This window comes from Colias philodice, chromosome 3, assembly GCF_061535455.1.
Source record: "Colias philodice isolate Cphi_HAF_F1 chromosome 3, ilColPhil1 Martin Lab GWU primary, whole genome shotgun sequence".
Taxonomy (NCBI): Eukaryota; Metazoa; Arthropoda; class Insecta; order Lepidoptera; family Pieridae; genus Colias; species Colias philodice.
This window is the reverse complement of record NC_143088.1, coordinates 6,611,139-6,625,620: the sequence shown is the minus strand read 5'-3', so window position 1 is coordinate 6,625,620 and position 14,482 is coordinate 6,611,139. Positions and strand designations below refer to the sequence as shown.

The window sequence follows — 14,482 nt, the reverse complement described above, 5'->3', positions numbered from 1 at the left end:
AATTTAAAGTAATCATAATGTATATATTTAATTTAATGTAAATAAAACTAGAATTACTTCGTGATATTTTTTTTATTACAATAATATTCTTGCAATGTCACAGAAAGAGATGTTTTATGTATGCTTAGAGTTCTTATAGACGAACGGCAAGTTGTGAAGCGCAAAGGCTACTCCAGCCGTCGCCACCTGTCGACGGCAGTCGTCAATGCGTCGACGGCAGCAGTCAATATGTCGATTATCGACGGCTGCCGTCGACAGGTGGCAACGGCTGAAGTAGCCTCTACCGTTCACAACTTGCCGTTCGTCTGTTAGAACGCTTACATTTTACATTTTAGCGTTTTTGTTCAGTTAAATCGGATTGAATTTAATTTCAATCTGTGTTATGATGAAGTCCATAATTACTTGAGATGTTTTTTTTAGAATTTGGAATTTCTGATCCCAACCCCCTGGTAAAACATTGTGAGATTAAAAAAAGGATAGATTTATTTAGAAGACAATATACATAATATTATGCTTCTCTAAAGGGTTGTTGTCAAAACAGATGTGGTTTTATTTTGATTTCATAAGTATTACATTTACATGATTGTTACGTATGATACCTCCCTAAGATGAGATTTAGACTGGCTCAACCTCTCCACCAGTTAAACACCCTAGGTAATTAATGACTCAGTATAAAATAAAAATCTCATTTTTTTATTTATTAAAATGTATCCAAACAACACATTCAATTAGGAGCAATTAAAAACACTTGTAAAATTTGCCATATTTATTTAACAAAATATGATTATAAATGCATAATATAGACAACCTGGCATATTTGCAACTAGGTACTAAGTTTCACTCTTACAAAAATATTACATGAAATCACATTTACGAAAGGACCTGTTGACACAAACATCTATTCACCTAAATTGCAGTCAATTATTATGGTTCCTACTCAGTCATAAGATAGATAGATGTTTAATTATTATATTTTCAAAATTGTCATCACATTCAATAAGGTTAATACTCTACTAGTATAATATGTTAAATATACATTTTAAAATCTTTAAATATAGTATGATGTCAGCTGAAAGAGAATAGTATAAGATAATTGATAGGTATAATCATCTGCAGTATTAATATTAATCTGAATTATGTGTAAATACTATTAAAATAATTTCATATTTATATAATCATTGCATACAAATAAAAAAAGATGTGTGGCACTCGGGGATTGCCGCGGTAAAGCTATTGAATAGCATGCTTTCAAGCCACATCTCCGTGCCCGTCGGAGTGGGGAGCGTGAGGTTTTTTCGTTACGGAATTTCTGGATTCGGTCCCCGCGCTCAAGGCCCGCGATAGAAGCTATGCAATAGCTTAAAAAAATACAGTCAGCTGTTACATATAAGAAAGCAATACATCAATTAAAGTCAACATGGTTAATTTGTTTGATTTAAATTTTTCACCATGGATAAAGGAAGAACATTGAATTATTTAGGTACATAATATTATATAGTATAATATAATCTCACTAATCCATACTTTCAATAATGTGCTATAAATAAGTTTTTGATTCTGAAATCTATTAAGCATCAGTAGGGCTATATTAATCAATTAATCTGCTTACTTTGGATATAATTTATAAAAGAAAAATAAATAAAGACAAAAGAAAATTCAGACTTCATTCGAAATAACTAAATAATTTAATTTTGAAGTGAAATTTGGCGCTTTGATTAACAATACCGTCACACCCTGGAGCAATGCAACAATTTTGGTATCTTTGAATCTTGCCAAAGAAGTTTCACTTCTGACATGTGTGCTCCGCACACCCACTCTTTTTTTTAAATATAATTAAATAACCAAATTTTTTAATGCCTGAATGATTAGCGAGGTTATTTTATAATATGTATAATTAACATTATTTCCTTGGTCAATGCTTGCTTTTTGTATGTAAATAAAATATAAATAATATCAGATTTTTATCCAAATTGCACTATATTAAAATTTTTTCTATTAGTAACACTTTAATAAAATTTTCAACAAAGAGAACAGTTTAGTTTTTATAAAACATTAATAAGTTCATATTCTGTATATAAAATATTTCATGGAAGACCAGTTCATTCCTACATACTTTTTATTGTTACTTGATGTATACATAATTTTAGATAAAGTTAGGAAGGCACTTAAATATTATTATTAATTCATAATAATTACACATGAAAAGGATTGTTAGGGTATTCTAATATTTAAAAATTCATAGAATTTGATATTTACCAAAAATGTAAGATTTGGCAAGTTCATTGTTATTTGTCTCATACTTGTCAATCTTTTTTGCAACCTCTTATAAATAATAAATATAAAAATATCATAATATTAAAGATAACAATTATCAAGGATTTACAAAGTTACTCCGTTATTAATTCTACTTAACTCCATATCGGCTACAAGTAAAATTTCATCCCATTTGTGTGATGGTGTGTGTGGAGGAGTGGTCACACCTAGCTTATCCGTGCTAGAGGTGGGAGTGGTGAACTCTAACTTCCGTTTGGACTTGCCAGCAAACACATGGCACGGTGTGAGCTGTTGTGACCCGTGCAACACTGTCACCGGTGTTATAGGAGATGGTGTAAACAAATCCGCTTTATCAAGCTTTTTTGATCTAACCCCCACATACTTAAACACCGGTTTCTTTAATATTGAATTACCATACACCTTTTCTATGAGACCAATTGAAATCAGTACATTGGCTATATCGTAGAGCCTCCTCACTTTGGATTTGTGTTGACGATCCATTTGCTCTGGTGATAATGTTGACTTACATTTAGAGTTTGTGTCTATGAGTACACTTACAGCCATTTCTAAATTAATCAGTCTGTTCTGTAAGTAAAATCATATTAATTAAAATAACAATATTAAAATATAAACCAAACATAAAATAAGTAAAATACTTACAGGAGGCTCCACTAAAAAGAGCATGAGAAATCTTTGTGCTAATACTCCAAGAGTCTTGTGCTTGGGGGCTGGTGGCTTTGGCGCCTTCCCCCGGAGTACTTCAGACAGTCTTAAATTTTCTCCTTGCTTTTTTAACATCTTTAAAAATGAATTCAACCTTGACGCACCATGCCATAGATATGTATTTTTTCTCTTGTGGACTGCACATTGCATAGCTTCTAAAATATTTATTATGTCGTACATACGCCGCTTCTCCACCCGCAGTCGAGCTGCTGTACTATCTAGTTGTAGCTCAACTGGACCATTTCCATGCAATGGATAAAGATCCAAGAATCTAAAATATTGAAGTGTGATTAGGTTTATAAGCAAAGGTATATTACCACTCTAATAAATGTCATTGTAATAAACTTACTTGTCGCATAATATTTGCAAAGATTTTTCTTTGCGGTGTACAGTGCTCGGCGGCGGCGTGGGATAATGCAAGGCCACATTAGTCAACAATTTTAAATTTGCTGTTGGAGAGACATAGTTTGACGAATTGGTGACTTCAGTGAGCACGCATCGTTTTGGAGTAGAAGTTATATTATCATCTTCATACATTGTGTGGGAACATTATGTAAATATCCTACGTTGAAATATTCGCGTACTTTTTGACACTTGAATCAAAATCAAGTTGGCTGTATTTTAGATGATTAAAGAGAAGGTTCCTTTTTAGTAACCATTGTGAAATTAGTTTTCTTTCACTTATTTAATTTAATAAATGTAATTTCTTTAGAAAATTATTAACCTAACCGTAAACAACTTTGACAAGTGACATTAGTAAATGCGCGCGAGCTGTAGGATAAAAAATTGAGTTACGTTCCGTTTTGCCGATTTCAATTTGTTATCTTTTTCCGAGAGAAAATGGTTTATAATGGTTTTTATGTCTGGTTTAGTCTACCATGGATGCTTATTTAATGCAGTTGAACTATTTTTCAAATTTATCTATAGTTATCTAGGTTTTCATGATTAGATTTCTACAGTTTAAATGTAAACCAGTGTTTGAAAAAATATATTTTTTAAATATAAACTTTGTCTTATTTTAACCTTCCATACATCCATCATTACGCCAGCATTATCATTTCCTTTATTTCTGGCAAAAACTTGAAAATATACTCGCCATCTTTGAATGCTCCCCCCACTCCTCCATGCAACTATTTCACTGTACGAGTTATTGAATCGTAAACAATGGACTATTGTTAATTATTTAAAATAATAATTTAAAAAATATATTCATGAGCTTTCAATCTATAGCGGTTCAAAGTTAACTCAAAAATGGAGCATTTTCGTAAATTTTCCAAAAAATCTTAGAGAAAGTGTAAGAAATGTTATAGTATGCTATATATTCGTGATCTACTCAATAAGCTCTTTCATTTGATACACCACACGGCATGTTTTGGAAATTTTTATTTTTTTCTTTGTATGACCGGCTTGGGGAGAGGGGGACCACAAAACTGGTTGGCAACATCTGTCTATAGGATGTCTGGGATCTATACAATATATATCATCAGTCAGATTTAGGTCCGCTATTTTTGCAAACGAACACCTCCTTGGAGCCTGCTCTAAATAAACTATGCACGTATAAAACACATATTAATATGCGCAGTACAGTACTTCATGCATGAGAAACGGTGACATTAAGGCCAGATCTGTTGGCAACACTGCCCTCTGACAGTGTCAGGCAAATGCCAAAATTGTACTGAAATTGTTCATGAATCATGATGTGTTTATGTGTCAAATGTCAATCGTTTTCACTATAATTATTTGAGATTTGATATTATTTTTACCCCATTAATGAGTTCCACGTCTCCAGACAGATAATTGATAGTATTGATAACAGGTAAATGAAATACTTCGCAACAAATACCTAGTGCAGTGTGTGATTCGTGGAACATAATATTATTATATTTTGATAGTGGCGATGGTTATACTTTTAATTCTTTTTATCGTACTCTTGTCTTCATCTTTGGCTGTTAACCATGGTGCTCGCATTATCTAACATGAAATACCACAATTCCTTGTTATTTATAAAGTATTTTAACTGAAGTATTTATATAATTTCTTCTCTTAACTTATTTCAGAGGCAAATATATTATGTCGAAGTTGTGGTAATAACATATCGAACGCTAGTGATATAATTGCAAAGGAAAGTCATTCATCTCTATATTCTTTTAATGACACAATTTTTAATGAAAAAAATATATTGGTTCAGATATTAAGGAAAGATATTATATTTCAATTCACTATAATTACCGCTAACCATTCTAATTGTATTGGATTTGGGGAGGTTAGTGAAAACTACTCAATTTATCTTAAAATCAATTTTTAAATCTCGGATTGCATTATGAAATAGAAGTAATCACTCATCACTTATTGCACAGGTTTTGAAGTATTACTTTACTCTTAGTCATAACGGTTTACTTTTAAATATAAATTCATGGAAATGTTATTAAAAATACTTAATGAAATGAATCTGCCCTGTACTGGGACCACAATATAATTATTGTAAAGGTTTACCATATGTGCTTTCAGTGGGAGAAAGAAGAATTGTGGTTCCCTGGGTATCATTGGAAACCATGTTTATGCCCTGAATGTGGAGATATAATTGGTTGGCTCTTTGAAAATCGTAATCCAGAACAAATCTATACATTTAATCGCTTTTTTGCACTTATTTTACCTAATCTGCTTAGTGAAAAAGGTATTTCCTCAAATTGATACATATTTCTTTAGGATTTTTATTTTACTTTGACAGATAAACTACATACATATTACATAGATCCATCCCCACATACTTTCACATTTTTAATTAAAGTATAAGTATAAGGTTGTGAATGTCTTATTCTGGCTAGGCACAAAAGGCTCTGACGTATTTTCTACAATGAAAATAAATTGGTGAAACACTACACACCATGTGGGAAAATTCATTACTTTACGAAAAGCCCAGACTGAGTACTTTAATTTAATAATCTATTTAAATTAACTTTCAGTTTTGCAGTCCCTCATTGCATATCCAGTTTTATAACATGGCAGAATTTTCAAATGAAGATAAAGATTTCCTAGCTCAGTGTGAAGAGGAGTTTAAAGACAGATTTACTGAAAAAGATGAAGAATTTATGAAAGTGTTCAATGCAGAGCCAAGTGTGCCTCCTATTTTAGAAAATAACTGGCCTTCTAATAACTCAAGACGGTATGATCGCCGCAATAATAGGCGATTTAACCCTTACGATAGAGATAGATATAATAACAGAGACAGAAGATATCATGAGAGAGGCTCCGGCGACAGTTACCATGATAGAGGTTCTGGTGAAAATTATAGTCGAGGTTATAGTGATTATCATCAAGATGACAGAAGCTATGGTAACCGATATGATAGAAGACAATATTAAAATTACATCTTAGCATAAGTGAAGGATATTAAATAAAATAAAGACATTTTTTTCAAAAGAATATATTCTCAGTTATTATGGCTTGATTTACATTTTAACAACTTAGAAATTACAATAGATCACCTGAAATAATACAGCTACAGCAGTTAATGAAAATTAAAGTCAAACAAATAAATATACATTCCTCATTACTACTCAACAATATTTATTATAATTAAATTTTTAACAATATTATGCCAATATAATCATATGCTGTAAAATAAGTTCGATTTCTATGACAATCTGATGACAAATAACAATCTATAGTACTGCATGGACAGATGCACTTGCAAATAAATGTGCTTAACAATGCCATAGACAAATTTTCGATGTCGCTACAACTATGAACGATTACAAATAATTACGATACTGCATAAAAATATATCTCACTAATCTCATAGCTTAAATCTTTAGCCCTTATAATGAAAGAATAATAGGATTTGCTGATGCCAGCTACTAGTCTCACGATAGCTTCATGCTCTACGATGCGAATAATTGACATAATGTAATAAATAAGCTGCCCTAGCTAACTGATGCGACACAGATCCACCTTTGGAGTATAATAACATTGCTGCAAACGTTTTCACATAAAGGCCCACATAGAATTTAATTTAACAGTATACATCGCAATGGCGTAAATGTCTATATTATACATCAAACCATAGTCGAATGCTATTTCTACAGTCCTCTAAAAACCAGCAAACTAGAATGTTACACTAAAATATTGCACAAAACTTCCAAGGTACTATTATGGTTAAACTTGTATATATACGCTTAACACAAACTACTGAAGAGGGTCATAGGCGTCTTTAGCGATAACTTATGACCAGAAACCTGAGTAACACCATGCTAAGTGACACAATTACTAAGCACAATGACGATTACATTCATTAAGCTTTCTAATAACTATATCTTTACTAATTTATAATACATTATCAATTTATTGGCTACTCATTTATGTACTCAAGCGATAACATCGTAAAATAATTTTATGATTACTTATAAAACATAAATTTAAATACTTATGAATGTAATGTTGAATACATTCCCTCTAAATATGGTGAATAGTGTACCAAAGATACTCAAAAAAACAGCTAACGATAATGTTACAGTATAATAATTCCATTATACAATAAAATGCCATATCAATCAAATCACAGTGAAGTGTTAACATAAATTATGCTCACTAACTTAAGAATATGACTAATATACAAACAGACATGAAAACAAAACAAATACTCCTCTACTACGTAAACTAAACCTAATAATTACTGATAGTGTCACCAGTTCTAATACAGATGCAGTTTAATAATAAAGAGTGAACCAGTCACGTTCGTTTATTTGGCAAGTTTCCTCCAGTGTTGCCAGGAGACCTTCGGATGCAGTACTACGGTAAATAATGCGAATACATCGACAAAACAACGTGAACATTATATAAACATTAACTGGGTAACACCGATAGACAGCTTTCTAAACACAATGATCATTTGTTTCACTACGACCCGTGAGAAAAGCTCGGCCAAGTGATATGCGTCTTGCTTTGTACTGTCATAGGGTTGTTGACTTCATACATTTGAATCGTATAAAAGATGCCACGTATATGGCAATATGTAAAACTGGATAAACTCGAGTTTTATAAAAATAACAAATAATGAATGAAATAAAAAATTTGACACTATACAAATTTTTAAATATGTATGTATATTTTATTTTAAAACGTTAAAATTTAACATCAGTCAACAACCCGTAAAACGAGCGTATATTAAATGTGTTGTTTCCACAAGTGTAACAGTAATTTGGTCTGATATGAGTCGAGCCTTTCCCACTGCGCCACCTACGAATATAAATTTCTACCGAACATCGATTAGATGTCATTACAAATACGTTTACGTCAACAACGTTACAATATTAATTGAATTGACACGTGACGAGGGGAGCTCGCGGGCGGCGTCCGTCCTTACGCACGAACGACAATTGACTAGGATTGGTGCACGAGTGTGCGCAGTGCGGCGACTGCGTGCGGGCGAGCGAGCGGCGACACGGGAATCAAAGCGTCGAGCTTCAGCGCTTCTGACTAGAGGTACGCGGCCGCGGCCCGGTCGCGGTCGACAGGTTGCGGTGTCAAATTCTCGTAGCGAATTTCATAAGAAGGTGGACGCTTCATATGAAGGTCCAGCACTCCATGATCTTGACGATGAAGTCCTCGCGCGTGCTGAGCGGCTCGTTGCCGTACGTGGTGCAGCGCTGCGTGCGGCCCAGGTACAGGTCGCCGTCCAGCCAGATGCCGAACTTGCCGCTGCAATGTACACCGCACAACATTACTCAACGACAAAGGGAAAGAGGGGAGGAGATTATTGAACGAGTGAGATAGTATAGTAAACAGAACCTATACAATACAAAAAAAACAATTCACGGTGTGGGTGGGTTACCATTACACCGTGAATTTACTATGTTATCAAATATATTCACCGACTTTTGAGAAGATATCGATCGAAAAACAACATTATCATTATATAAAGATAACAATAAAATAACACCCATAAAAGAAGGCGGGGTGAGATATGTTAAAGAACACATTGACCGATACCAATACAGGGGGTGATAAATTAAGTCATTCGTTCGATATACACATTTTCTTTTCAGATATAATTAAATATGGCAACAGAACAATGAGATAGATTTTTTTCTAGTCATAGTAATTATAAACTAACCTATAAATACTCATAAAAATAAAAGTAAGTTCGACTTACTCTCCAGCGCCAATAGATATGTTGTCGTTACTCCCCCTGATGAAGTACATGTTGTCTCCGGTCCAGCCCCAGTATTTGAATTTCGTTTTGAATTCTGGTTCTAAAATAGAAATACCACAGTTATTATTCTCTTTTTAAAACTATAATTTGTTTGTAGTAGCGTGAGAACTGTTTTTCAGGTTCCGTTTTCAAACTTAGTCACGTTTACAAACATTACAAGTTACAACGTACACTTTACCAAAGCCATTGATTACTACGCCGTGCTTATGATAAATTATTATGTACTTTTTTTTGTTCGATTATCATCACTACGCTGTCTTTACATAGCTTAAAACAAAGTCACAGTACTCTATGTCTATGCCTATCTATGCTTAGATCTTTAAATTAGCAACGAATTTTTATGTGATTTTTAATGGATAGCGTGCTTATCCAGAAAGGTTTTTGAAGTGAAACTTCTTTATCGGGGTTGGGAAAAAATTTAGTGTAATATTTTTTCGTTACGCGCATGTTACGCGTGACACTTTTCCGTTACGCGCCATCTTTTTCTTATCCCTACCACGCGTGATTCGACGTATTTCTGTAAAGTTACATATAGTAAATTATTTTTTGAAAAATAAGGTCATAAAGAAGTTTCACTTCTTACGTGTGTACACGCACACATTTATTTAATGTAGTCTGTTAAGTTTAAGACAAAGCGGGCGGAAAGCTACTTTTAACCACTGTTTATTTAAAACATACCTTCTTTTTCGTCCTTGTCCTCGTCCTTCTTCTCCGTGACGTCATCTTCCTTGTCCTTGATATCGTCCCCTTTATCAGAAAGCGCACGCGGCCGCGGCTCGTCCGCCCGCTGGAACGCGAACAGCAGCGACTCGCCCGTCCCGTAGAAGTGCTCAGAGGGACGCAGGGCGCATGACGTCAGCGCGCCAAACACCTACAAAACAAAATTATATACATTTTTGAAGAATAGAAAAAACAATCACGAGGCGCGATGGATTTAATATCAAATTCAACAAAATTATAATTTAATGTCAGATAAAATTTGGCTTGCAAAAAACATGTCTTTGAAAAATTCAGACTTGGGTTCTTGCAAATATTATAGGTAGGTACTTGTCCTCTTTGAAGATTCGTAACAAATAACAGGACTAGAAAATAGAAATCAGTATTTAAGTTTACCGCTTGGTGGCGATGATTTGACATAAATGTACAGTTACGATTGAGATGATTTTGCATGTTGCATTTTGAAATCTAATTTTCAATTTTTTTATTTTAATAAACTTTCAAGTTTTCAACTACATCATAACCTTCTTACACAAACAAGTATGAAAAATTAAATCGCTGCCACAGTTTACTGAATAATTACTCGCTCCTTTCAAACAACATTCTTTATCAATTTATTATTTAATATTTTATTATGTTTATATCATACATTCGTCTCTAAAGACTTTCATATTTATTTAAAGATTACTGGATATTGTAACTTAAATCAAATTAAATAAATATTTATCTTCAATACGGAAAAAATACACCTAACTACAGATATGTACAAAGAAGTCTCGAGTGTCAGTTATTTATAACTTAATTTAATACACATATTACATAGCCATACTGTAAGATATATATATTCTGGACCTATTAATAATACATTACCGACAAGAACCGCACATAACGACCTCATTTTGCACATAATAATTCTAAATTACAAATTACATTCGTCTTTTTGTTTTAATTCTAAAAATTGTATTAATGATCATTAATTATCAAAATGATGTTCTTGTTTCTACAACATAATGAAAAAATTGCTTAAATATAAAAGGATGTAAGTACATTTTTTGATGGACGCGATCCATTCATTGCTATTATTATAAAAAAGAAAATTTTATTGATTATTATCGGTATAAATTAATCATCAAGGATATTTAATATGTAATTAAATAAATCAAACTATAAATAATGAAAACGTTAGTTCAATAACTAGGCGTTTATTCTACTCATCATAATTAATAATTTTTGTTATTATTTTGCTGCGAGGTTACTGATAATTATGTGAGCTTTTTATGAAGTACCTAGAAAATAATTATTTTAGTAACGTAAAATTATTATTGTTAAGTATCTTATCTGTTACATGATTCTTGTAAACATAAACAAAATCTATAACTCTAAATACCCATTTTATCCATATTTATATGTATAGAGTTCTACATATTAGAATTTAGTACCCGCATAACGCATTCCGATAAATGCCAAATACATTTTGATAAAAAATTTATCTATGTTCGGTAAACTTAGTAAAAGTAAAAAGTACTTATTGTTAATTATTATGATCAATTACAATTAATATACACAATATGAGCATTGCACGGGATGAATTTCCGATTACAATATGACAAATCAATTCAATTAAAATTCTTGTTTTTATCGATGCAAACTAACTGTGTTTACACATAGACAAGGTAGAGTAGGTCAGATAGGTCATCAGGAATATTTAGTAGCATAACCTAAGCTCGAATAATCCAATTAGATAATTTATTATACTGTATGTCAGCACACCTATGTGTTTGAACTAAAACCACGTGTATTAGATTATAAAATGATTGCACGTCTTGGAATTTTAATACCTTCCTTGAGTATCTTTTAAATGTCAAATATGTGATTATCTCGGAACCTGAGGGTTTAAATATAATTAACCGGAATGGTTTCATAGTTTGTCCATAATATGCATTCAAGTCAAACATATTATCCTATTGAAATTTTCGTCCATATAATTAATTATTCGTTAATTTAAAGCAACCTAATAAATGATCATGTTCAAGCAATTCAATTGTACAGTTAGGTATTTGCTTGATAATTATTTTATTTATTTATTCTTTATTGTACATAATATACCAAACATAAATAAGCTATACTATAATTAAATACAATGAAAACACACGGCACATACGTACTAAAAGGCGGCCTTATTGCTGAAAAGCAATCTCTTCCAGGCAACCCTGATTGGTAAGGAATGTATGCTAGAACGCGACTTGGCGCCAATTCAATAAATAAATTAAGCATTAAAATATACATATTAAAATAATATATACAATTATATGTATATGCATTATGCAATTGGAAACACGGTAATTCATACCACTAGAATGGGTTCAAGCGTGTTTCTTTTCCGGTACGGTTCTCGTGGTCTTTTTTAAAGGAGTATTTAATTATAAAAAGAATAAAATGCTCGTAAATATTTTCTTATATATGTGTGGTAAGTATTTACTTTTTTATTTTTTATTGCATACTTTACTTTTTACAACCTTTTGTTTTTAATACATTTATAGTTCGCATCCACATGTCCATAGACCATAACATTTCTGGCGACGATAAAATACTGACAGGATTAAATATCCTTTGTCTTACGGGAGAACCAAATCCTTAAATATCCTGTAATTGATCACAAATAGTCCCTGTAGGAGAGAGTCAAGCGACTATGCTACAGCCACAGGGACTAATATCTCTGAAAACTTACATGAATCAATTCCAAGGCATTACTTCTTCCAAAAACTAGTCAGAATATCCCTAAGTAAGTAAGTTTTAAGAGGTATTAAAAATAAATTACAAGGCAAATTACAATTACTTGCAAAAATTAAATAAATACAACTCACGTTATTATCAGTGTCCTGTATGACGAGCAGCACGGGGCTGTCGACGCGCTGCATCTTGCGGTACATGGACGCGAGCGAGAAGCCGTGCTGGCTCGTGCTGAACGCGAGCGACCACATGTAGCCCTGCGCGCGGGCCGGTAGCACGCTGCATAGCTTCTCCCTGAATATACATACAGATTATTGTGAGATACTCTGTAGTTGGACATATTCTTACGCATTTACGTGCGTATATCTTTACTAAGCTGAAGAGTTTGTTTGTTTTTATGTTTGTTTGAACGCGCTTATCTCAGGAACTACTGGTCCAATTTGAACAATTCTTTCGTGTTAGATAGCCAATTTATTGAGGAAGGCTACAGGATATATATCATCACGCTAAGACCAACAGGCGCGGAGCAATGCGGGTGAAACCGCGCGGAAAAGCTAGTGAGTATATAGGTTGGAGAATACATATCCTCATATGATTGTTCTTCATGCTTTCGCTTCTGAAGTCACTTAGTCGGACATTCTCTAAGAAGTTATAAGGTACAAAGAAATAGAAGAAAGATTGGAAAGTCCATGTGATTGGATATAGGTAGGATACTGGATAAGACATTTAAAAGGGATAGGAAAAGAGACGATATTCATTCTGAATTGATTGGAAGTTAAACTAATTTTATTTTGCTTGAAATTCTTTCGAGGGATTCTCCAATTCATGGAAATGGCGAGGGCATATTATATTATCAAGTACATGGTTATTTACTGAAGCCATGTTAAATGTTTTTCTAGATTTTCGCTTCTTGGCTGCGCATCTCTTATTATCTCCGAGCATACACCACTTTAAGCGCGTTACATAATATGTATCTCAAATCTTAACCGAGATTTAACTTTGCAGATCGGCCCAATTTAAAAGTTAATTACCTACTTGCTAATTTAATTTGGTGTAAATTGAAAAGAATGTCAACTTTCTCAATCGATTGGACATTGAATATGAAAGCAATAATCGAATAAAAATAGCGGGTTTCTTCTTACTCAATATTGTGCAAAATGATTCGCAATTTATACACAATCACATTACTCATGGTCAACATTTCACCCGTATGACAATATCCCTCCACAGGATATTATGATTCCCCCCATACATTGTATCTGAATTATTATTGTTTATAAAATCGCACCTACAGAGGTCGTAGTTTCTGTTGAATTAAACATACTTAATATGTTAATATTGTTTTTGCGCCTCACTCGATTGTTTCAGAATATATATAAGAAACGAACGCAGCAAGGCGTAACTCGCAATACCTCGAACTGATGCAATTATAAACAGAATTTTCTACGTTATTCTAATATGTATTGCTTATTGCTTGCTTGCTTTAAAGTCAATCTTGATAACTGAAATTTACTGACTTGCGTTAGTCAAAAGTCAAAACCGCTGAATGGAAATGGATCAATTTGAATGTTGCAGAAGAATGAATCATAGACCTTAGGAGAAGGATTTGGACATAAAAGAGGGGAATGTCAATAGCCAGTGGTCAAGTCATTTACCTGTGTTCCATTGTGAAGATCTCGGAGGTGCCGATGAGGTCGGGGGGCGAGAACTCCATGTCGACGGAGGCGCCAGACGAGTAAAGCGCTCGTCGCAGCTCATCGCTCATGGACAGCACCTGTTACGGCACATTGTGGACTTTAATACACTTCCATACATAACCTATCATAA

General features: G+C 33.1%; 3 protein-coding genes across 17 annotated transcripts in view; 1 reads left to right on the top strand and 2 right to left on the bottom strand.

Moving 5' to 3' along the window:
• Positions 1-1,389: 1,389 nt before the first annotated feature.
• On the bottom strand, positions 1,390-3,771 carry LOC149489703 (transcription factor E2F7-like). Its single transcript, XM_089714383.1, has 3 exons — positions 3,347-3,771; positions 2,935-3,268; positions 1,390-2,859 (listed from the first exon to the last, which is right to left on the bottom strand). Exons 1-3 carry the CDS (start codon positions 3,532-3,534, stop codon positions 2,380-2,382), a joined length of 1,002 nt encoding a protein of 333 aa, XP_089570509.1. The 5' UTR covers positions 3,535-3,771; the 3' UTR covers positions 1,390-2,379.
• Positions 3,772-4,629: 858 nt separating this feature from the next.
• LOC149489702 (protein cereblon-like) lies at positions 4,630-6,420 on the top strand. 4 transcript variants are annotated; one of them, XM_089714496.1, is made up of 4 exons: positions 4,821-4,955; positions 5,055-5,260; positions 5,506-5,671; positions 5,961-6,129. In XM_089714496.1, exons 1-4 carry the CDS (start codon positions 4,895-4,897, stop codon positions 5,993-5,995), a joined length of 468 nt encoding a protein of 155 aa, XP_089570622.1. In that variant the 5' UTR covers positions 4,821-4,894; the 3' UTR covers positions 5,996-6,129. The 4 variants fall into 4 exon arrangements, 3 of the variants coding, with proteins under 3 accessions (XP_089570623.1, XP_089570624.1, XP_089570622.1); XM_089714497.1 differs by lacking the exons at positions 4,821-4,955; positions 5,055-5,260 and adding an exon at positions 4,672-4,813 and having other exon boundaries at positions 5,961-6,420; XR_016318322.1 differs by lacking the exons at positions 4,821-4,955; positions 5,506-5,671; positions 5,961-6,129 and adding an exon at positions 4,630-4,813 and having other exon boundaries at positions 5,055-5,191.
• A 25-nt stretch (positions 6,421-6,445) lies between these two features.
• The window catches only part of mtd (TLD domain-containing protein mustard), an 88,876-nt gene continuing 80,839 nt past the window's right edge, over positions 6,446-14,482 (bottom strand). For 5 of the 12 annotated variants that reach the window (XM_089714437.1, XM_089714441.1, XM_089714438.1 and 2 more), the window contains exons 21-25: positions 14,311-14,429; positions 12,790-12,949; positions 9,887-10,079; positions 9,149-9,248; positions 6,447-8,694 (exon numbers count right to left, since the gene is read on the bottom strand). In XM_089714437.1, coding sequence (XP_089570563.1) covers positions 8,559-8,694; positions 9,149-9,248; positions 9,887-10,079; positions 12,790-12,949; positions 14,311-14,429 — 708 coding nt within the window. In that variant the 3' untranslated portion in view covers positions 6,447-8,558. Of the gene's footprint in view, positions 8,695-9,148; positions 9,249-9,886; positions 10,080-12,789; positions 12,950-14,306; positions 14,430-14,482 lie in introns of those variants that run through there. The other 7 variants (XM_089714445.1, XM_089714444.1, XM_089714443.1 and 4 more) reach the window with 6 other exon arrangements.

Bases quoted from the DNA above. Each gene is read 5' to 3' on its own strand.
- LOC149489703 (XM_089714383.1), bottom strand. From the start codon at position 3,534: ATGTATGAAGATGATAATATAACTTCTACTCCAAAACGATGCGTGCTC. The intron at 3,269-3,346 runs GTAAGTTTATTA...TCAATATTTTAG, and splicing joins TTGCAAATATTATGCGACAA to ATTCTTGGATCTTTATCCAT. The intron at 2,860-2,934 runs GTAAGTATTTTA...TTTTACTTACAG, and splicing joins TCTTTTTAGTGGAGCCTCCT to AACAGACTGATTAATTTAGA.
- LOC149489702 (XM_089714496.1), top strand. From the start codon at position 4,895: ATGGTTATACTTTTAATTCTTTTTATCGTACTCTTGTCTTCATCTTTG. The intron at 5,261-5,505 runs GTTAGTGAAAAC...ATGTGCTTTCAG, and splicing joins ATTGTATTGGATTTGGGGAG to TGGGAGAAAGAAGAATTGTG. The intron at 5,672-5,960 runs GTATTTCCTCAA...ATTAACTTTCAG, and splicing joins TAATCTGCTTAGTGAAAAAG to TTTTGCAGTCCCTCATTGCA.